General features: G+C 32.5%; 2 protein-coding genes across 2 annotated transcripts; both read right to left on the bottom strand.

Annotated features, from left to right (window-relative positions):
- Positions 1 to 16221: 16221 nt before the first annotated feature.
- LOC122305847 (40S ribosomal protein S24-1-like) lies at positions 16222 to 16557 on the bottom strand. Its single transcript, XM_043118369.1, has one exon. It carries the CDS (start codon positions 16555 to 16557, stop codon positions 16222 to 16224), a length of 336 nt encoding a protein of 111 aa, XP_042974303.1.
- Positions 16558 to 20174: 3617 nt separating this feature from the next.
- LOC122302497 (protein trichome birefringence-like) lies at positions 20175 to 21168 on the bottom strand. Its single transcript, XM_043113788.1, has 2 exons — positions 21034 to 21168; positions 20175 to 20767 (listed from the first exon to the last, which is right to left on the bottom strand). The coding sequence occupies exons 1-2, from the start codon at positions 21075 to 21077 to the stop codon at positions 20269 to 20271; spliced, it is 543 nt and encodes a 180-aa protein (XP_042969722.1). The 5' UTR covers positions 21078 to 21168; the 3' UTR covers positions 20175 to 20268.
- Positions 21169 to 24895: the final 3727 nt, after the last annotated feature.

Here is a 24895-nt window from a genome sequence, read left to right as displayed (position 1 = left end):
TCGTTTAGGTGTCACATGCGTGGTCGTTACCTGCGGTGTGGCACTGGAGCCAGGGTGTGCGGATGACCCCTGGGGGAGGTCATGGTGCATACGGATTTAATTGGTTAATGGATTGAGTTTGATATGGGCCAAATGGGACTTTTGGCGTGATATTTGGAAAGGATTTGTTTTTGGTCCAAATGGAATTTTTGGCGTGTGTGGAAAAATATGATTTTATGGGTTTTGTGCATTGGCATCACTTCATGCATATTGTTTGAGTTCTATATGTTTTTATCTGGTGGTATTTAGATTTTACTTACCTGCGGCACCATTTTTGGTAATGTAGATTTTGGTGCAGAGATCGAGGATGAGGATAAGGAGGCTAAGCCCGAGGATGCGGCTCCGCCGGGGTGCTGAAGCTTATGTCTTATATTTGGTTTAAAAAAAGTATGTTTGTGATTTGTAATATTTATTTATGTATATGTTGAACAGTTTTGTATTAAACACGAAAAATTCTGGTACTTAGTCATGACTTTCGTTATCCGCTGCGTATTTCTTTTTGTACATTTGTTGCTTTTACACACACTTGACACTCGTCGATAGGATGATGACCTGTAATGTCATCATCCAGACGTCTCAATTTTCCCGTGTCCGTGCATGGGGATTTGGGGGCGTCACACGAATGATAGATATTCAAAAATGCATTTTGATCTATTCAAGGTGCTTAGAAGAAAAAATTTGGGGAACGAATTGTATTCCAAGTTTCAAAGATTATTTAGGATTTTATGGTACAAAGTTTTTATTTTTTTATTTTTTTAGAGGGAATAGTAACAACAGTGTTGGCACTCTGTCCAGTCATTTCAAATCACAAAGTAGATTGTCCAAATCAATCTAAGGAAGTGTCATTCAGACACATGGAAAGATCTTAACCACATTTGATGAATAGTATATGACACTTCGCACCAAGGAGAACCCTAAGATGTAAATGTGAAGGAAATGAAGGAAAGTCAAGTATTGTGATCATGTCACCTGAACCAAACACTAATCCATCCTACCATTCATTTTTGTGCCAAACCAAAGAGGATTTTAACCTTAATGGAACCACAAAATTTTGGGATCCAATTAAAACTTCAAAACTTTGGAAACAAATAGTTTCCCCAAACCCAAATGATTACCCGAAATTGTAAGTGTTGGCTAGTTTCAGTTCAATGTTTAATCACTTGATTAAATTATTTTCATATGCTACTAACCATTCAAAATCATGTAATTACACCCTTTTTTATTATTTTATACATTGGTAATCATATTGGGCCATGAAAAATTTTATTTGGGCTTGAACCAAACCAAAACCCCAAATTGAAGCCTATGAAACCTCAAAAGTGAGCCCATCGATAAGGCCCACTGAAAGCGACCACCATGGGAGGCTTCTTGAGGAGGTTTCTTCCCCCTTCCAAGGCATAGACAAGGGTTGACACCACCACTCAATTTATACCTCAATAGTCTTTTGATGGAAGACAAAAAGGCTACAAAGTCATAGCCCTTCACTCAACTAGAAAATTTCTACTAGCAACAGCAGCTATGCAGCCCTTTATCCCCCCATCTTTGACTGCCAACCTCCCATCTAGAAGTCATTCACCCACTCATGTCAGCCCTACATCTTGTATAAGTCATCCCTTACCTCCCGCATTTCAGAATTTGCATTCACAATGCTTTTCCTAGAGAGAACCTGGGAGAGTCTTCAAGCACTTTTCCTAGTTAATTTTGATCAATTTGTTCGAAACCTTTGTAAGTAGATCTTCACAAAACTATCTTCCTATAATTTTTTCCTCTTTGAGTCTAGTTTTTATTGGTTTATTTTGTGTAATTTTTCATGGGGATTGGATTAGTAAAAAGTATATTTAAGCATGCAAAGATCATACTAGGCGATTGTCAGGAGATTGTGTGAATCTTTGATTTTTTGGATGAGGTTTTAGAAAGATATTTGTTGCCCAGATGACTAGTACAAGAGTGGGGGTAAATTGAGTTGTATTTAAAAATTAACATTTATAAATCAAATACCCAATATAAAATATAACAAAATACGAAACAACAATAAATATAAAGAGTAAGGGTAAGAGAGAAGCAAACTCATTATGTTAACGAGGTTCGGCCCCACTGCCTACGTTCTAGCCTCAAGCTACACCTTGAGGATTTCCAAATTTACTATTCAGCCCGTTTTAGGTGGAGATAGAAACCTATTACACATTTGAACAACACCACTACAAAGGATCCGTGTAGAACACCCTCTACACTTGCAATCACCTTACACGTGATGATTCAACTATTCCCTATGTAGAACACTTTCTATACATACCACGGTTATACACACCCTGATACAAGAGCTAATAATGATTAGGTTATCAGAAAACACTCCTCAATGAGTGAAATAAGAACAATATAGCGTAAAGTATATCTCCCTCAAAATGAACAAGGGTTAAGGCTCAATGCTTGGAAAAGAGAGATTGAAAACTTTGAATGAATGTTGCAAAACTTGCAATTATATGTATATGCTCTTGGTATTGTGAATTTGAAGATCTCAATTGTGCTATTTATAGGCATATAAAACTTCATATTCAAATTTGAAAAGATTTACATGTCAAAGACAACATCATTCACTTTTCAAAAAAATTCAAATGAAAGTTTCTTTTCTTTCCTGTTCTCAAAGACAACATAATTCACTTTTCAAAAATTTCAAACCTAATATTTTACTTTTCGCATATGACAAAAGGAATATTATTTACTTTTTAAATTTTTCAAACAAAATCATCTACCTTTATATAAGTCAAAAAGAACATCAATGACTTTTGAAAATATTTAAACAAAAAAGGCACATGTGAAATATGACAATGAATCATCTTTAATATTTTCAAAATTCAAGCATTTAATCATGTAATGCACATTTAAAGGATGACAATCAATCATCTTTCAAATTTTTAAATCTAATTTTCAAAATATTCATTCGCATGTGGAAAATGTATTTTAAAATATTAATTTTTACCTTAATTCTAATTTCAAATTTTCAAGAGATATACAAAATTACTCTTTTTTGAGATGAACTTGTTCTCTTTCTTGCTCATGCTTGTTCATTGATGTGCTTGGCTCCATTTGTGTAGAACACTTGAAGTTGAAACTCTTTTATGCTTGAATTCATTTGTTATTATCAAAATCCATATGTAAATATATAATTATACAAAACTTGAAACCTTGGGTTTAACAATCTCCCCCTTTTTTATGATAACAAATACTTGGTAGAACCTGAAACTTGTATAATAAGTAAGCTCCTCCTGAAAATATGCGTTAGTTTTTCAGGCAAAAGTATAAATATAATTCTAAACATATATAACAAGTTTAGCAATTTAGACAATGTTAATATTCTAGTTTAAAACTTCTCCCCTTTTTGGCATCATTAAAAAAGATCTGCAGTAAATAGACTGAAGAAAATGGCATTAGTAGAAACTACAGATAGTCGTAAAATTGGAGCTGCCTATGACTCGACAAGTGCTACAAAGCCTTGAGGCCTAACTCTATGAATTTAGTGCAACTGGAGATTTAAACATTTGCTTGATGTTGTTGACAAATAGAATTGAGGATTCTGAGTTTCTATAAAAAAAAAAAAAAATGATCATTTTTACCCATCTAATACCAAAAAGAATCGCATTACTCTTTGACCTGGGTTTTGTTTTTCCATAACGATAGTATGACCGAGCATTTCTCTTCCATTAATGTTCCAGACTTGAATCAGAAATCGTTTACGCATCAATCACCAATCTTCACTCCTGAGACCATCAATACCATGATAGGAGCATAGATCCATTTTTCTGGTAGGGCTGATTCTGAAATTGTTGCAAAATAAAGAATGCTCAGTACTCAATATGCTGCCTGTGTTATGACCATGTCTTGGAGGTTAATGGCAAGGGTGAGTGAGGTTGATCATCTTAACAACCAAATATATGAGTTATGATAGAAGCTTGCTAAAAAGGATAGAGAGAATAAAAGGTTACAACAAGAAAACAAGGAGTTGAAAAAATTTGCAGACTGATATGCTTATGATCTGTAACCACGAATAGAAGAGCTGGAACGAGAGAGAGTTCAGATACAAGGTTAACAACAATAGTTAACAGCAGAGGTTCGTCATTTATAAAAAAAAATAGGGACAGCCTGCTGTTAATCACGTTGGCCTAGCAAGAAAACTTTTGACAATATGCATCTAGCATATCTTCTATTTTTTTACTAAATAAAATTTGAAGAGATGATAGTTTGTCTTGTTCTTTATGCTATCTCTATAAAATCAGTCTTAATATTCATCCAATTTGCATCAAATCTTCTTTTCATCTCTATAACTCATCTGCATTCCTGTAACATTCTCGCTTTAAGCTTTCAATTCTTTTCTCAATGCCTCATTCTTTTATCATTCCTCTAAATCCATTCATGAGGTATTTTACACCTCAATCTCTTGTCGTTTCTGTAGCTACCATTGGTTCTATACTGCAGCAAGAAAATAATAATTTGGCTAATAAGTCAGACTCCGATGCTATTTACGACTTTGTGAGTCTCGGGACTCACTACTCATCCTCTATAGTTGCTTTTTTCCAGTGGCTACAAGCTAGAACCCATGAGGTTGAAAAGTTTAATGAAAAAATTGTTGTACTCCAACGAACTGTTCAAGAGTCTCACATAAGGGAAGGAATCATTTGGCAAAAAAATAAACAGTTGAAATCCTTATTAGATTCTTCATTTCAATTGCTAGTTCCCATGGATAAGGATGGCATGATATTGTACGAAGAGATTAAGCATCTCAAACATGAGGTTAAGAACCTCAAGTTTATGTAAAAGTATTTATAAAAATTTTCTCTATTTTTATTGATTCTGGTCTATCTTTTAAGAGATATTCATAGCATGCATCATACATGTTTCTCTTCTAATCAAACATAGTTTATCTTCTGGCAAAAGTTTTGTAAAAATGTCAACTAATTGATCATGTGTGTTTGTGAACTCTAGTACTATATCACTCTTCTGCACATGATTTCAAAGAAAATGATATCTAATTTCAATATACTTAGTTATAGAATGTTGTATTGGGTTCTTTGAAAGATTTATAGCACTTGTAATATCACATTTGATTGGAATGTGATTATACATGAGTTTAAAATTTTCAAGTTGTTGCTTCGTATAAAGAACTTGAGCATAACAACTACCTACAGTATCATATTCTACCTTAGTAGTAGATAATGCAACATAATTTTACGTTTTACTAAAGCATAAAACTAGTGTATGATCTAAGAAATAACATGTTCCACTAGTGCTTTTTCGATCAACTTTGCAAATAGCATAATTTCTATCTATGTAGCTTATTAGATTGAAAGATGTGTGCTTAGGATACCATAACCCTAGGTCAATTATACCAATAAGATATCTAAGAATGTGCTTAACTCCAATCAAATGAGATTCTTTGCAGATGATTGAAAGTATGCACATAAGTATACACTGAATATAATATCTAGTCTGCTGGTTGTCAAATATAATAAGCTACCAATCATACCTCAATATACCTTCGAATCAACTGGCTTTCTAGTTTCATCCTTATCAAGTTTAGTGGATGGGCTCATTGGTGTTCCAATTTCTTTAACACCTTCCATTCCAAACTTTTTGAGTAATTCCTTAATATATTTTGACTGGTTAATGAATGTTCTATTTTTTTCTTGCTTGATTTGCAATTCGAGAAAGAAGGTAAGTTCTCTCATCATATTCATTTCAAATTTTTCCTTCATACTCTTAACAAAAACTTGGCACATATTTTTATTAGTAGCACCAAAATTTTATATCATCCACATAAATCTGAATCAAAAGAATATCATCATTTTTCATGTTTAATGAAAAGAGTTGTGTTGATTTTTCCTCTTGAAAAATTTTTTTCAATCAAGAAACCATTGAGTCTCTCATACCAAGATCTGGGAGCTTGTTTGAGTCTATATAGTACTTTTGTAAGTTTCAAAACATGATTTAGAAAAATATGATTTTCAAAACCCGGATATTGCTCAACATATATCTTTTCTTATAAAACTATTTAAGTAAGCACTTTTAACATCCATTTAAGAAAGTTTGAAATTTTTATAACAAGTATATGCAAGTAGCATTCGAATAGTTTTTAATCTTGCGATTGGTACATATGTCTCATCATAATTGATTCCCTCTTCTTGATTGAAACCTTGGACTACAAGCCGGGCCTTATTTCTAGTAATGACTCTAGACTCATCTTTCTTGTTTCTAGAAACCCATTTTGTTCCAATAATAGTATGATTTTTGAGTCTAGGAACAAGTGTCCAAACATCATTTTTTTCATATTGATTCAGCTCTTCTTGCATAGTTAGAATCCAAGATTCATCAAGAAGTGTTTCATCAATATTTTTTGGTTTAATCTGAGATAGAAAAGCAGTATGCTTGAAAATATTTTTAAGAGATGATCGAATACTTATACCTCGTAAAGATTCTCCCAGAATTTGTTCCACTAGATGATCTTTCACAAATTTTCACTGTTTGGTTGCATCATGTATTAAATTTTGATGATCTTTCCTATGTCTCCATGTTGGACTAACTTTATTGTGTTCTCTTTGTTAAGATTGAGACTTTCCGTGTTATTTATACCCCCTATTTCTTAGTCAACGAATTTATTGGAGAGTACATAATTAGATTCATCAAATACTATATGCATAAATTTTTGTAAAGTCAAAGTTTTTTTATTGAATACTCTATAAGCTTTACTATTAATAGAATACCCGAGAAAGATACATTCATCAGATTTTGTATCAAAGTTGATTAAATTATTCCTTCCATTCAAAATAAAACATTTATATCCAAATATATGAAAGTAACCAATGTTGGGATTTTTTTCATTTCAAAGTTTATAGGGGGTTTTATCTAGTTTAGACCTTAGCATAACTCTATTTATAGTATAACATGCAGTACTTACCGCTTGGACCCAAAAATAACTAGGCAAGTTGTTCTTATTGAGCAATCTTCTTGCCATTTCTTGAAGAGATCTATTCTTCCTCTCTACTATCCCATTTTGTTGAGAAGTTCAAGGACTAGAGAAATTATGCACAAAACCATTTTCATCACAAAAAGTTTCAATATAGTATAGCCCTTTTCATTTTGAATTTTCTTGTATAACTTGGTAAAGGCATTATGTGCCTCATCTTTATGAGTAAGAAAAATGAGCTAAGTATGAAAGTTTGGAAATAAGTTCCATGTTGGCATGATGATGGCTTTCTAAATCTATCTTCCAAGTGCAAAAGCTATCAAAGTAATGCATAGATGAGTTCCAAGGTCATTTCTATAGGGACAATAATGTTCATGAAGAGCAAACATATAATGAGTTGTGTTTGTGTGAGGAGCGCATTTGTAAAATGAGCTACTTACACAACTAAGAAAACAAACAAGAAAAGGGAATTTATGTACTAATGTGCAGTGTATTAATGAAGAATGGCTTGGATCTCTTCTCTATTTTTTAAAGGAATAATTTTCTGAATACTTGTAAAATTAAAAGGAATGTGTAAAGAAATAAATACTAGAGAACTGAGTGCAAGGAAAATAAAGATTGTGAAACAATAAACACCAATGAAGCAAGATATCAAACACATGGGCTACAAGCATGTTTCCTCATTTTCTACACTCTGATTAGGTTGTCTAACTTTATCACTCAATTTTTAATCTAGTCTAACCTTTAACAATCGAAAAATGAGAAAAATAAGTCCAAATTCTCAGTCTTAAGTATCCATAAAATGCAAATCAATCCAACACACATACCCACCATAAGAAACGTTGAAGAAATTATCAAGTTTCTGCTGTGCCTTTCGTCAACAGTAGAACAAGAACAAGAGTTTCTGGTTTGACTTCTCTCAACATACTCAACTTGCAAAATTATGAAATGGAATTTATAAAAACCAAAATAACTCTAATTAGAAGTTTAGAGCAAGAGAATCCAACACTTGTAGCCTTGGCTGAAAAGACTCAGCCTTCCATAATCTTTTCAGAATCCCAAACGAAAATTCCCACTACAACCAACAGATAGATAAATAAAATCCCTTGGAGCATTAACATACAAGCCCTAAAACATGAATGAATAAACATAAGTATCTGCCAAAAGGGCTGAAACCTGAAAACCATAAAAATGAAGGAAAAACAAGCTGAAGAAAACTCTAGAAACTGAGAAAAGAGAGAGAGAGAGAGAGCTCGCGTTGTCTAAACCCAATAAATAAAAACAAGAAAAAAGTGAAGAATCAAATCCTATAGAAAATTGAAATTGTCCCTACCTGCCCGTGTGTGATTTCCTTTGCACCTTGCTCTGCCAGCCCATGCATCTTGCGTCCCAGCTCCTACATCTTGAATGAATCTGCGCCAACTTGAGGCCAATCTTGAGGCCACGATGTCCAGGGGTATTGCGCATGCTTAAGGCCACGGTTTCCAGAGAGCTGTGCCTCTTGTGCCATTAGGCCACAATGTGAATGTTATTCATTTTTTTTAAAAAAATTTATTTAATTTAGCAGTTTAATCATGCAATTTTTGACACTTTATCACATGACTTAGTCTTCTATGCCACAGCCAACTAGTTTCATTTTGAGTTGAAAAACAAATAGCATCTATTGAGACAATTTCTTCAAATTCGATTGTATAAACATTATTGCTTCTAAAAGTAATACAAGAAACATTGCAATCATGATCATTCAAAATAATGCACTTACCCATTTTGAACGTAAATGTAAATCATTTATCACATAATTGACTTATGTTTAAAAGATTATGCTTTAGACCTTCAACAAGTAAAACATCTTCAATTATGAGTGAAGATTCATTACTAATTTTACCAATTCCTACGATCTTTTCTTTTGAGGTGTCTCCAAATGTCATGTGTCTTTATTCTTTAGATCTAAGATCAAAAACTTAGTCTTGTCTCCCGTCATGTGTCTTGAACATTCACTACCTAAAAAACATTTGTTTTTGCTTGTGGAGGACTTCATGCATATCTATAAAAACAATTAAAATGATTTTTCTTAGTACCCAAGTTCTTTGCGTCCTTCATTTATTAATATTAAAAAAAACAAGATATTTAGGTATCCATATGGTCCTAATAGTCATTGTATGCTTTCTTTTAATAGGTCAAGCATGATAATTATAACCATTTCTATTACAAAAATCACAAATAGCATGTGGTATATATGAAGAACTTGAGTGATTGTAATAGTATCTTTGTTTGACAAAATTATTTTTATGAAAAGAATTTTGAATACTGGACTTTAATGTAGAAGGATTATCAAAGAATTTTTTATAAGGTTTGTATTTTTCTTTTGGCATGTATTCCATGCCTCGCTTGTCAAAAACACATTTTTGACTATCAAGAAGTTTTTCAAAATTTCTTTTTCCATTCGTAAAGTTTTCAATAATATTTTCTAAATTAGTTATTTTCTTCTTCAACTTAAGATTTTAATCTTTTGAAACAATGTTTTCTTTTCTTAAAACATCAATTTCGTTTGTTAAAGAAAAATTTTTCTTTTTCAAAGTAGTATACTTGATACCTAATTTTTCAAGTTCCTCATATACCTCTTCCAAAACATTTTGTAACTCTTCATATGAAGGATCTTCAATATTATCAAGATTTATTACCTCAAGGTTATCTTTAGCCATAAGACAAAAATTTAATGATTCTTCATTACTTGCTTCACTGTTTGAACTACTTGAATTATCATCCCATGTAATTTTCATTACTTTCTTGCATTTATTTCGATCTTTCTTTAGCAGAGGACAATCTGCCTTGGAGGAGATTTATTTTTCTTTAAGAACCTCTTAATTTTTCTTATTATCATCGCAACTTCTTTATCTTTGTTGTCACTTTTCTCATCTTCACCACTTTCGTTTTCATGAGAAACAACTTTAAGTGCCAAGCTCTTTTTTGGATTTCCGTCTTCTTCTCCTCTTTTCAATGTGTACTTATGGGTGGTAAATGACCCAATGAGTTCATTCACTTTGAGCTTCTTGAGGTCTCTAGTTTCAAGAATCGCTGTCACTTTTGATTCCAAGCGTTTTGGTAAAGAGTTGATAATTTTTCTTACTGTCTCCACCTTATAATAAACTTTGTCGAGAGCTGTCTAGCTGCTTATAATATTAGTAAAATGAGTATACATACTAGAAATAGATTCATCATCATTCATCTTAAACATTTCATATTCTTGAGTAAAAATATAAATTTTTGATTCCTTAACTTATGAAGTTCCTTCATAAGTAATTTTCAAGTTACCCCAAATTTCCTTTACGGTAATGCAAGTCATTATTATACTAAACTTATTTCCATTGAAAGCATTATATAAATTCTATCGTCTTCATGGCCAAACTCTTCTTCTTCCTTTTTGACCTTTACTTTATCTACCACTTTTGTTGTGAAATAAGGTCCATTTACAATGTATTTCTAAATTTCTTGACCTTGAGCCTAAAGGAATATTTTCATTCTAACTTTCCAGAATGAGTAATTGTCTCCACAAAAGAGTAGAGGCCGACTACTAGATTGACATTCATTAAATGAAACTGCAATATTAGTCATAAGATCTTAACTCAAAAGATAGTTAATCTTAAACAGAGCCCTTGCTCTGATACCAATTGTTACCCAGATGACTAACACAAGAGGGGACGAATTAGGTTGTATTTAAAAATTAAAACTTATAAATCAAATATACAATATAAAATATAAAAAAATACGAAAAAATAATAAATATAAAGAGTAAGGGTAAGAGAGAAGTAAACTCAATATATTAATGAGGTTTGACCCACTACCTACGTCCTCGCCTTAAACTACCTCTTGATAATTTCCAAATTCATTATTCAACTTCCTTCAGATGAAGATAAAAACCTATTACACCTTTGAACAACACAGTTACAAAGGATCCGTGTAGAATACTATCTACACTTACAATCACCTTACACATGGTGATTCAACTATTCCCTACGTATAACACTTTCTACACACACAAGGGTTATACATACCCTTTTACTGATACAAGGGCTGATAGTGGGTAGATTATCAGAGAATACTCCTCAATGAGTGAAATAAGAACAATACAATGCAAACTATATCTCTATCAAAATGAACAAGGGTTAAGGCTCAATACTTAGAAAAGAGAGATTGAAAGTTTTGAATGAATATTGCAAAACTTACAATGATATACGTATGCTCTTGGTGTTGTGAATTTGAAGATCTCAATTGAGTTATTTATAGGTATATGAAACTTCATATTTAAATTTGAAAAGATTCAAATGTCAAAGATAATATCATTCATTTTTCAAAAAATTTCAAATAAAAGTTTCTTCTTTTTCAATTGTTAAAGACAACATCATTCACTTTTCAAAAATTTCAAACCTAATCTTTTTACTTTTCGCATATGACAAAAAGATTATTATTTACTTTTCAAAATTTTCAAATAAAATCATATACCTTTTACATAAGTCAAAAAGAGCATAAATCACTTTTGAAAATATTCAAATAAAACATGCATATGTGAAAGATGACAATCAATCATTTTTAATATTTTCAAAATTCAAATTTTTAATCATGTCATGCACATGTAAAGGATGACAATCAATCATCTTTCAAATTTTCAAATTTAATTTTCAAAATATTCATGCACATGTGAAAAATGTATTTTATGATAAAATATTAATTTTGAGCCTTAATCTTAATTTTGAATTTTTCAAAAGATGTACAAAACAACTCTATGAACTTTAATGTGTTCCCTTTCTTGCTCATGCTTAGTTCATTGACGTGCTTGGCTCCATTTGTGTAGAAAACTTGAGGTTGAGACTTCCTTATGCTTGAATTCATTTGTCATCATCAAAATTCATGTGTAGATATATAATTACACAAAATTTGAAACCTTGGGTTCAACAATCTTGGTTCGATATCTTTTGGTTTAAATTTAACAAATTAATATGCAATTTGAATTGAAATTTGTTACATATCAAGAGTTTTCACTAAGCATTTTGCATGATATGAGAAAGTTGGAAACTGGAGGTGTAAAAACTATTTCTGTTATGAGTAAGGTTTGATCTTTTGTTATGGAAGCATGATCGTATGGTCTTAATATTCACAGATATTGATCTTTGGACTGTTATGTATATAGTAGGGAGTTATTTTTGGAGATTAATGGTTTAGATCTTGGTGAAATAAAGTTTAATGCATGCCAAGGTTCAATTAGGACATAAACTTGAGGCTCACGATTTGCTTTGTGTTTCGATGCAATTTTTTCCATGTGATCTTAGGTTTTATGCTTAGATCATGTTTTGAACTTGAATATGAGGTATTTGATGTTTTTCCTTGAGGATTTATTTCTTGCGAAATTTGGATTTAGTGGTTTGATCTAAAATGAAAGCAAGTGGTACTCGATTTTTGAAGTTAGTATGCAAATTGATTATGTTGGTTGATGTTTTGTGATCTTTGAATTTCTTGGTCAAGCATGCTATTTCTTATAATTGACTTATTAACATGTTAGGAGTATGTTTATGGACTTTGGGAGTCCTTGGATTATTGGAAAAGGAATAGTTCCAAATGCATCAAATTGTTGTTTGTGGTTTTGGCACTTTTCTTGTCACAAGAAGTTTGTAATCTTTTTGAAGTATATGTTTTATGGTCTTAACATGATCTTAAAACATAGGATGTGATCTTTAGATGTGGCATAAATTGGTTTGAATATGTGGTTTGAAGTTTGATAGAATTGCAACAAAAATTAGGGCTTTAGTCCTAGCATTTTTTAGGCTAAGCCTAGTTCTTATAGTTTGGATGTGTTTCAAATTTTTCTGATTAGATATTTGGATTTAAGAGAAAATTTATATGAAGAATGTAAATTTTGGTGACTTTTGGAGTTAGGATGAAAAATCCTTAAATCAATGGTAAAATGGTAATTTTACTTTGAGCTAATAATTTTATGTTTCGAAGTTTGTTATTGAGGAGTTTCTAACTCTTGAAATATTTCCTTTCAGCTCACATTAATTTAAGCTAATTTACGTCATGTTTCAATCACTGTAAGTTGGCCTCCAACTTACTCTGAGGATACTTGTGTACGTATGGTGGTAAGGAACCATCATTCATGCTGATTAGGTTTATATATATACACATGTTACATTACACCTTGCTATGTTTTCCTTTCAAGTATATAATCTATCTATTACACATTATATTACGTTATGCCCTATTTAATTATTGCACTCCATGTTATAGCATGTTAGTCAAACTTATGTGCCATGTCATGTCATCTGTCATTTCATTTCACGCCACGCCATGTCATGAGTATGGAGATCATCACGAAAAATAATGTTTTCAAGTCAATTGAATCTTTTACGTTTATTACGACCCCAAGTGCTAGGATGGGTAATATCCTAGTAGAACTCCATTGTTCAAACCGAAATTTTTAAACTCGTGTGAAATTTCCTGAATGGGGACTAAGTAACTGGTCACTGTAGTGAAGTCAAGCAGCACTATGATGGTCCATGTTCATGTTATACGCACTCAAGCAAGTGCAAATACCTATTACAGGATGCATACATTACGTACTCACAGCTGGTGCAGATACCTGTGATGTGATACCTTATCAGCAAAGCACACTACTCAAGGGGACTTGTGTAGCATCCACATGTCAAGTTTAATTAACTAGTTTACTTATTTATGTGAACATGATTACAAATTCATGTTTATTTTCAAGTTCGGTTTAGTTTCAGTTCACGTCATGTTTATTTTCATGTTAGTTCAGTTCATATTTGTAAAGTTCATGTTAGTTTCAGTTCATGTCGGTTTAGTTTATGTTAGTTTAGGTTAGGTCAGCACATGTCATGTTAATTGCCAAGTTATGTCATGTTCACTCATATTCACATCTGCATTCATGCCTTTTAATTGTCCTGAATGGATTTGTAAACTATTAGTTTATGTGGGTTGTTAAGTTGCGATTTGTAATCAAATCTCACTTAAAAGTCCTAGCTACCATTCTCCCAAATAGTAGACCATGTGTAAGGAGCAAGAGGACTCATGGAGAATTATCTGGATCAGGTTGACTATATTACTGATGACGATTTTGGACAAGTATTGTAACTTTTGGATGTCAGTTGTTATATGTTTATAAAGTATGCTTATGTTATTTTGGGATATATTATATCTGGTGCATAGTATTGCATAAGAAAAAAATTATCTACAGTGAATATTGTATATTGTTAGATGTATGCTAGGTGCATTACATCTTTATATATCATGAATTGGGGAAGGTAACTTTGTGTTGTATGTTTCAACGCTTCAGAGTTCGCCAAATCCCAAGTAGAATATGGGGGTGTCACACCTTTTATTGCATGTCCCGATGGTTCAAGCCCCGCCAAATCCCAAGTGGAACTTGAGGGCATCACAAAAGTATTACATCTTCTTCATTATGTTTACAAACTATCTTTTATGCAATGATTTTACATGAAGAGTTTGAATAATGTGAATGGGTGATGTTTATGATTTTTTGAGCATGTATGTGAGGCTTACCATGTGTTGATAATCATGGATAGGTTGGGGTGTCTCCAAACCATTTCTACAGCATGTGACCATGAGTTCGATATTGGTAGAGGTATTCACTGTGATGATCGAGGTGGAATTCTTCTTATTGGCTTATTTTATAAATGACTAGATTGATTCCCCAATTTGATCACATGTGGTGTCTTCGAGTCACTTGACCGGGTAGAGAGATTCTTCGGATTGATCATATGTGTTGTCTTCGGGTGTGTTGGCCAGGTTGAGTGAGTCCCCATGTCAAATTATTTGAAATTGGTGAATCAGCTTGGAGGGTTATAGGGTAAAGTGAGTCCTTGCATTGAATGGTGGAGTGGTTCCCTACTTTGTAATTATATGATGAGATATGATGAATTTTATGTGTTTTGATAAGAGGGTGATTCCTCGCCTTGATAAGAGGGTGATTTCTCATCATGCTTATATACTTGTATTTTATTCAGAATACATTTGTTTATGCCGGAGGGTGATTCCTCGTTGTGCATAAATATAGTTTGTTCATAGATCAGCCTACAAGAAACCATGCATGCATATTCATCACCATTGTCTCTCATTGGTAGTATTGACATAAATTTTGAACTTTCCAATAGTTTCATTTATCGAAACCATAGGCCTTGATGCAGATTAGTCCAAGAGGAGTTTCTCATGGAATGAGGATTAATCCCACCAAAACCCTAGAAATGGAGGCCTATCTCTATTATTAGTTAATTGTATTTTGTTAAGATGTACATTTGAGTCAGACAAGGGAACTTGTTTAGACCTTTAGTACAATTAGCACTCTCTAACTAATCCTTTACTTATTCCTCTATGACTTATTTTCTTACTGCGTATTCAGTCCATGATTATGTGCCTAAACCAATAGTAACCACTAGGTGTTTGCAATTGTTTATTCGAGTTCCAGACTGGATCGAAAAAACACCTGGTCATAATGAGTAGTCTCACTTTTCTTAACAAAAAAGGATGTTATTATCGGCAAAGAAAAGAATATAAGAATGATGTTTGGAGTTCTTATGCACATATATACTAAAACCTATGAGTAACTCTTTCCAGCTTTCAGATTGATTACCGGTTCAACACACAACTTTAGGATCAATGGGGGATCCTATATCATAATCATTGCCTTTATCATTATTACAATTGAACAGGCCATCATACTTCCACAAAATGCCATATGTGAATAATTTCTAGACAAGATCAAACATAAGGCCTCCTCATTAAATAATAAAATAACAATTTTTCTACATTCAACCGGTAGTTGCAATCGTAGGGTAATCAGCACTTACCACTTCAGTAAATATATTAAAAAAATAAAAAAAATAGAGGAAAGGGAAGGAAAGAGGTCTCAGGTTTGGAAGATTAAGTATTGGCCACACCCAACTACTTCAAAATATACTTCATGAAATACTCACACTCGAATACTAGAAGGAAACATTAGAAAACACAAACATTTAACACTAGAACCAAAAGCTTTCATTTTCAAAAAAGCTGACTAGAAGATATTGCTACTGAAGGAAAACCTCTTCTGAAAATCAAGCTTTAAGATCAACACAAAACCGATGAAAACTTATTTCTTCTTTCCACCCTTGGCAGCATCTGAAGCCTTTGTCTTCTTTACTCCACAGATCTTCTTAGCCCTATTCTTCCTTCAACTGCTTTCTCAACTTCTCTACCTTGGTATCAAGTCCATTCCTGATGAGCCTGTACTTGGGTTTAAATTTTTTTGTATTCTCAATGGAACCATAAATCAAACCAAAACTAGTAGACTTTCCACCTCCAAAGTGAGTTTGGAACTTGAAAACAAAGATTGAGTTTGGGTCTTTTAATTCATACATCCTTGACAGCTTCTCCTGCAGCTCAGCCTTGGAAACATTGGGTCTCTCTGGATGAAGAACATCAATTATGAATTGTTTTCTAGAGAGTCTGTTGGTCATGAACTTCCTAGTTCTGATGGTCACTGCCTTGTTCGCCATGTTGGTAGTTGAAGATCAGCACGTCGAGTACATCATTGGGGCATCCAGAAATCAACTGTGGCCTTGTAATTGACAAAAAATGGGGGAAACGTCATATTTTTGCCACCCAAACCCATTTCTACAAAGCATTTTGAGTGAAAGAAAGAAGACCACCTAATTGAAAAATGCCCAATTCCATTTTGACGGTAGAGCATTTAGATTGAAATGAAGAAGCTGACCATTCTCCTTCTCCTTCCTCTTCCAATCCCATGTGGTACCTCAACCACTTGTGTTTCGACGAGGAATCCACTAGATGGAGGAAGCAGATAGGGTTAGTGGAGGAGAGTGGAGATGGAGAAGACAAAGAGCAAACTTTGGTCTTCATGGGAATGGGGCTTTGTGGGGATGGAGAAGTCCTAAAGCGATGAAGGGAATCAAAATAGAAACGACGTCATTTCTATTTTGCCATGTCAGATGACTTGGTCTCAAATGTGTTCTTCCAAGTGCAAAAGTGTCAAGTCATATCAAGGATAAGTCCAGGATCATATTCCACAGGGACAAAGGGTTATGAAAGTATTTGTGGCATTTTTGTTGTAAAAGATGTATCGACTATGAGAGATAAAAATAAATGTGAATCTACGTTTCTAAAATTACCAAGAACCAAGAGATTTAAGGAAAATGTGTAGAAGTTGAATTAAACTTGTAAGAAGTAATAAAACAAACACTTGGGATGCAATTTTTGCCTATTTCTAATTTGAAGTTGGATTTATCTCTAATTTCATCTTCTTTCAACTATTTTCTCATTACAAGAGATTATGATAAGTTAATTAAACAATAAGTACACTTTTCAATATAATCAATGTACTTGACAGATTTTTTAACAAGTGTAAAAGTGAAAGAAAGCCATCAAAATCTTGTTATGAGTTCAAGCATCAATCTTGCCTTTATGCCTACGACTGATCAAGTTCAAGAACATGGAATTTCGATCCTTCCCATAGGCAAAATGAAATATAATCTATCAAGTTAATCATTCAAAATTCCATAACCTTGAAGAAAATCTAACCCAAAACAGTCATGAGTTACTTATTGAATCTCAAGCTAAAATTCTAGCCCATCATTTCTAAATTAGTAAAATGTCTAAAAATGATAAACCCTAACATTTCAAGTTGCTGTATAAAAATAAATACAGAAGAATAAAAATAACAAGTTGCACGATAATCAAAATGATTTAAAGAAAAGAAGTGTCAAAAACATCCAAATGAAAAACTGTAGGAAAAATCAACTAGGAAAACTAAATTCACGACACCCTCGGTCTGGAAAGCACAACAAAGAGCGTAAAAACTAAAGTGACTAATCCCAACAAATCTAAAAAGAAACGAAACCGTAAAGCAGAAAAAAATAAAATCCAAAACTAGACGCCGCTCCAAGTTCTCCGTCTGAACAAAACTAAGAAAAGAAAAAAATAAAAACTCAAAACCAGAGTGAGAGAGCCTCCCACACTGTCTCTACTCCAGGTCTGCAATAACCCCCAAAAAAATAAAAATGACAACCCCTAAGGTGTGAACCACTAAGACCGAAAAAGGAAAAAATGGGAAAACAAAAAACAAAAAGCTAAAAACGAGAGATAGAGTGCTTCCATCAGTGCGAAATCCCATGCCGACTACACCCAGTTCGTAAAAGCCAAAAAATCCAAAAAACAAGTCCCGAATGAGTCTGTAGAAAAATCGAAATTGCCCTTCCATCTTGCGTGATTTTCTCTGCTGTCCATGCCTCTACCGTGCCCCTCTGCAAGTTTCGTTTCTTGCCTCTGCCATCCCAGCTGCTGTGTGCGTGAGTGTGCATCTTGTGTTAAGGCCAAAAATCTCCTTCTAGTTTGGTTCATGTCCTTTCGAAAAATACCCCCTAACCTATAAGTGAAATATTTGTGTTAGCATCAAGAAGGGTAAAATTCAGATATTAAATCTAATGTGACTTATCAGCTGCAGTTTAAATCTCTTTTAAGTACATAAACATCAGAATTTTATCAATGAGTCAAGTACTAAAAATCACTGTATAATTAAGTGCTTAATTCACTTTTGGTTAAACAATTTATTTAATTTAGCAGCCTAATTATGTAGTTTTTGACACTTTATCATCAGATGCAATACTGCGGTGATTCCCCAGGCTGCTTGCAAATAGTATTTTTCATAAAATAAATTGAAATTGATTTTTTACTAACAACTTATTACTTATAATTTTTTCACTTCCGTTTGAATTTTAATGAACTTTGAGATTATAATTTTTTTTTTAAAATATTGATATCTTAAATGCTAATTAACATCTTTTCTAATTTATGTCATAAATAAAACTAATTTTTGTGCTGAGATCTAAGTGATAGGAAAGAAAAAAAAAAAAAAAAAAACATCAGAATTGAAATATCGTGGAGGAGTTGGAAATCAAAAAGGAGGGATTTTTAGGAAGAAGAGAAACTGCATGGAAGAACCGTGGTGCATGGTCTAGTAATGCTTACCAATTTATACATGTTGCTGAAGACCCTAAGATAAAGTAAGGTGGAGATCAACGTAAATGGGCGTGTTTAGGGCTTCCAGCATTAACTGTGGGCTTTGGGTCCACTTTGAAATATTTGGGCCTCATTTCAAATTCCAACTAGCCCAACTCGTTCCATAAGCATTTTGGGCCAAAATTAAAAATAAAAATAAATAAATAAATTAAAACGCGCTACCTGTTGGACCTGAGCGTTACAGTTAATGAAACGAACTCCTATTCATTTACAACAAGATCTGACCAATTATTTCATATTTAGATTACCCGACAACGTCATGCAATCCGAGATTTGTTATCTTCTACACATGATGAGTACTGTTGAGTTCCGATCAAAGATGGTGATCAACAAAACCTATCGGACTTTACTCTCTATTCTTCTCAATTTCTTTCATTCTCGCAATATTTTGATCGATTCTGTTATTATATAATATCCAAGCGTTATTCAACGTTGTTAAACTTATTCAGCCGTTGTTTTGAGTTCAATAACGTCTCGTCATAATGATTTTAGGTTCTATATTATTCGAACAATTTATAGTACAGGACTTTTCTTTTTTTTTTTCTTTTTTTTGAGTTTTTATTCTTTAAATAAATACAATTTGATAGAATAATATTAGATACAATCTTAAGATATGCAAGTCTCTTGTATTCTTTTTTTCTTAAAAAGTGAAGTCCATCATTAAAAAATATTTTTTCATGAATATTGGATCTCAATCTTGAAAATTTTCTAAAAGATATGAAAGATCTAAGTTTTTAGAGACATACCTTGGTTAATTGCTAATAGCATATTGTTAACAATAACTGTGACAGTTGGATGCTTATCCAAAAGAAATCCTTTTTAAAAGCAAATTAAAAGTTGGTTTTAACTCCTCCGACTAATGAAAGATTAAATGGATTATTGAAAATGAAACATTAACAAATTCTCAATACAAAAATCCAGTAATTAAATTTACAAACCTTATAAATAACTAAAAAAGATAGACAGAATTGAAGTCCATCTATTTATTTGGCAAATTTAATTATCATAACAAAAAATAGATAGAAGTCCTAAATCTTCCCCAGAACTCGTTCTGAACGCTCTACGTACAAAGCAGTTGATCAATTTAGGCAGCATTTTGAATATTTTTGTTTTATGGCAGAGGAAAACAATCTATTTAGCTAGACATCAATAAAACAGCAAACGGCCAGATATTAAATACTAAAAGTACTACTGTCACTAGAGTCGTCCATGACCATAGATGCATACAGTAGACTGTTCCATGTATCCGGCACTCCGGGCAAGCACCAATGACTGCAATCAGCATAGGAATGTGGTTTTCTTCGTTGCTTTGGTGTCAGCAGCTTCCCTTGCCTTATTGTATAAACAGATGTATGTGCATCTATTCGGTACTGAGTTAGTTTTGTGACATTCAAGTACGTTACTGGTGTCCTCATGCGTCCAATTATTCTCTCAACAATGTCTCCAATTGGATTGAGAAATTGAAAGGACTCATCTTTAATGGGTTGTTTTCGATTGTAACACCACTCTTTACTATAGTGTAGTGCTGTTAAGCCTCGAAAAAATACCTTTGTACTGCTCTTGTCGACGTTGTGATCAATCCAACGAGACCAGGTCTTCATTGCCTTCAGAAATGCTGAACGAATCTTCATGTTCTCCCAAAGCTTTCCTCTATATTGAAACAATTCCCACCTACAAGCCTCTCCTGTTATAAATCCCCTTCCCAAGAACTATGATGCAGGTTATGAAATTAATTTTATTAATAATTGTTTGATTATACAAATCAGATAACCTAAAAGTTGAAATTTAAATAAAATCTAGTTAAAATATAATTTTTGTTTTATATATAATTTGAAACAATTGAATTGTTTATTAATATATTTATATAAAAATTTCAAAAAAATTATAATGATTATATGAAATGAGATAGTTTAATCTAAAAAAAAATAGAAGCTTACCTCTGGACATTGTGGAGCCACCAGTGACCAGAGTTAAATATCATAACATCAGCGCCACGACAACTCCTTTCCCAGTCTGATAGTCTGTCTAGCGTGAGAACCCGACCAAGTTCTTGGTTTTGCTTCAATTGCACTAGGAAGGGGCTCCAATAGTACTCCACAGAACAATTATACTCCTGTTGTGTCAGAATGATAGGAATCTTGTTAATGTCCTTTGGCCGTTATATGTAGTAAGCCTTATAATCCATTCAATGAATAAATAATAATCAGCATTCAGCAGTACTGGTGCGGCCGAAATGCATACCAAACAGGTCTGATCTCTTACCGTAGATCTAAAAGACTTGAAATTTACATCCATATCAATTTCAGCTCGTGAGGAAGGAATAGAGGAGTAAAGAAGGCAAACAAGAGACTCCCAATGGTTTCTGTTAATGGAGTCCCCAACTATAACCACTCTCTTATCTCTAAGTCTCTCTAGCATGTTTGTACCATTAAACCTGGGAAACCAACCTTTGTCAGAAATGCACTTAATATATATATATATATATATATAAATGCAAACACACAAATAAGATGGTATCCGTTAAATTTATTACCTCGGAATCTGACACCCCTTGGCTTCCCATCTCCATTTCTCGTATTCAGAATCTGGCCTCCCATTCCTTTGACAACTAACTTGGTCACTAAGAAATGGACACTGTGATCCATGATATAGAGGACTTGATTTTGGATCATATACCCATTTCCCATCGAAGATGTTGCAGCTATCTTCCTTCTTCATTATCTTCCTCCCATGTTCTCTTACTTTTGATGGTAGCAGGAATTGCATGTCGTCATCAGCTGCTGGTCGATGCTTGTCGGAGTCAATGGATGACCTCATGGTTATGGCAATGTTTCCGGGAGCAGCATAAACATTGTTATGGTCGTTGGATGATGTCATGGTTTCGACAACGTTTTCGGGAGCAGCGTCAACCATGTCAATTGCTGGATCATGCCGGTCTGAGTCCTTGGAAGATATCATGGTTTCGACAACGTTCTCGGGAGCAGTGTAGACCATGTCAACTGCTGGAATATGCCGATCTGAGTCATTGGATGAGGTCATGGTTACGACAATGTTTCCATAAGCAGAAAGCTCTACACTTTGGTGGTCATGTTTCAGACGGTAAAGCAGAAAGATGTAGCCTATGAGGAATGCACATATGCAGAACCTCCATTTTTCATTCATGTTGGAACTGAGCTGCACTGCTAAAATTCTGCTTTTGTCAAGCAGGAGAGAGGGTTGTACATTGCTCAGCCTCTCCTTTACGGCCTTGAAGCTCCTCATAATATCCCCAACTACAGCACCACCCTTTGCCGCCTTTACCACACCCATCATCCTTTATCTCCTCAAGAGATATCCCTGCTAGCTAGTGCCAGCTTCCCCTTTTCCGCTTGCTCTAATTGGCTTCATGATATTATTTTTATGGCTCACCTTGGATATTGTATGATCATCTTGGTGGTTTGTTAATTTGACAGATACTGGCTTGTCTAATCCCAACTCTCGTACGTGATTTTTTTGTCAACGTATTGAAGCTAGGTAGGGCGATTGAGAAAAATTGATCAGTACCCATATATATATATATATACCTACTAAATTATTGAATAATATATTCAATATCGGCATATTAATTAATGCAATGCCCCTCGTTTTCAGTTAATAACGAAGATGTCAACTGATCTTTGATGAATTTATGGAGGAAAAACAGTTTCCAATACATTTCGACTTCGTCATCATGTTCGGCCAATCTCAAGCTAGGGAGGGGTTGAATTCATTCATCTATAAATTATATATAAAATAAAAGTAATAAATAATCATAATTATTAACAGTAATATAATTGAGTAATTTTTTATTCAAACATATTATAATATTTCAATAAAAGTAACTGATAGAGATGTTGCCTTGTTTTTTTCCCCTATTCTTATTTTAACACTGGATTATTGTAATTGAAAAGATTTTGTCTTTTTTATTTACCCTTTTTTTTTTCAATTTTTAAAATTAGTTGGGTTTTCTACATAATGTTTGGATCTTTGAAATATTATTTTTATAGCCTTTATTGAGATGACTAATATGACACTTTTATGCCAAGAGCATGATGGTATGCGATTCGGTTATTTAAATGAAAAATTTAGGTTTGAAACTTCTCATCTTTACTATATTAAAAAATAAAACATTCTATATACAGTCATTTTTACATACTTTTTTACGTACTCTATTTATATGATTGGTTGCATATTAAAAAAAGTTAATATAGTCAATTACATCAATAAAATTTGTAAAAAATACGTAAAAATATTATATATATAGCATTACTCAAAATACAAAATATGACACTTTTATGACACCTGTCGATTATAATTTGTTGACATATGAATTTGGATGCAAACACTTAATTCCATTGTACAGGCTAGGTTTCGGAAAACTAACGAAGTAATATATGAAAATTAAAATCTCAAGTCAGTTAATATTAAGGCACCTAATTCTCATTTTTGCAAATAAGGCTGATTTTCCGGATTCCATAAAAACTTCCTTACTTCTTTTATGATATAAAATATTAATTTATTGTTATAATCTTAAGGTCCCGTTTGGTTACACAGATGAAATAAGATGAGATATGATGTTTTGAATAATAATGAATAAAATATTGTTATAATATAATTTTTTAATATTAATTTTGTATTGGAAGTTGAAAAAATTAAATTATTTATTATATTTTGTATGAGGATTTGCAAAGATTGTAATGATGAGATGAGATAAGATTTTTAGTTTTGGTTAACCAATTCAGGCATTAAGCTTAGTTCTTTTTTATAAATTATTTCATCTTATTTAATAATTATAATTTTTTAAACTCTTAAATAAAATATAAAAAATAATTTAATATTTTTAAATCTCAAAATAAAAATAATATATTACTAAAATTTTATTTAATTTTTAACACTTTTATTACATATAAATTATATTTAACCTCTTTCCACGTTCCACCATCTGCCCACGTCGTAGTCCAACTTATTCTGGTCCTGAAATTAATTAGTACTGAATATATATAAATTATATCCTTTATAAGAAAATTCACATGGCCACCACGTTCTGGAGTACCGCACATCCAGGCTCGAGAAATTTAGAAAAGAACGTACGTACGTAAACTTTTTCTTATAATATCAAATTAATATATTACATTAAATTACGTTAATAATTAATTTATTTTTATAAATTTTTTTTTAGATCTAACGCTATAGGTAAAAATTGAAAAAACAAGAACTCTTAATAAATGACTTTTTGTTTTATAAAAAATAAATAAAAAGATGAAAAATATTAGAAGCGACTGCATGCATGCATGGCCGACATCATATGGTAATGGGGAGTCCACGAAGGTCTGGTGTGACAAGTGGAGTCCTACTGCTTGGCCCTCAGAATTTTCAGATTAGAATTTTAAATTTTAAAATTAAATATTAAAATATTATAATTTAATATTATTATTATTTTAAAATTTAAAAAAATAGAAAAAAGTTAAATTATTTATTATATTTTATATGAAGATTTAAAAAAGTTATAATGATGAGATGTGAATTTTATATTTAAGATGAAAATTTTATGTGGCCAAACAGTACCTGATACATTACTAACAGATTCTAAGGTTCACCTTAGAGCATTTCTATTTAGTTCTCTATAATCTTAAAATTTCTAAATTTTAGGAAATAAATTTAACTTTTTTACAAAATAAACATTTAATCTGGTTCCTTATTTTAAAATATAGGTTTAGAATATGAACAGTAACTTCTTATATTTTGAGAGTCAATATTTATCACCTAAATCAGTTTATATAT

Source organism: Carya illinoinensis, chromosome 3, assembly GCF_018687715.1.
Source record: "Carya illinoinensis cultivar Pawnee chromosome 3, C.illinoinensisPawnee_v1, whole genome shotgun sequence".
In the NCBI taxonomy this organism is placed as follows: Eukaryota; Viridiplantae; Streptophyta; class Magnoliopsida; order Fagales; family Juglandaceae; genus Carya; species Carya illinoinensis.
Note: the sequence above shows the minus strand (reverse complement) of the source record. Positions and strands in the feature narration are given on the sequence as shown.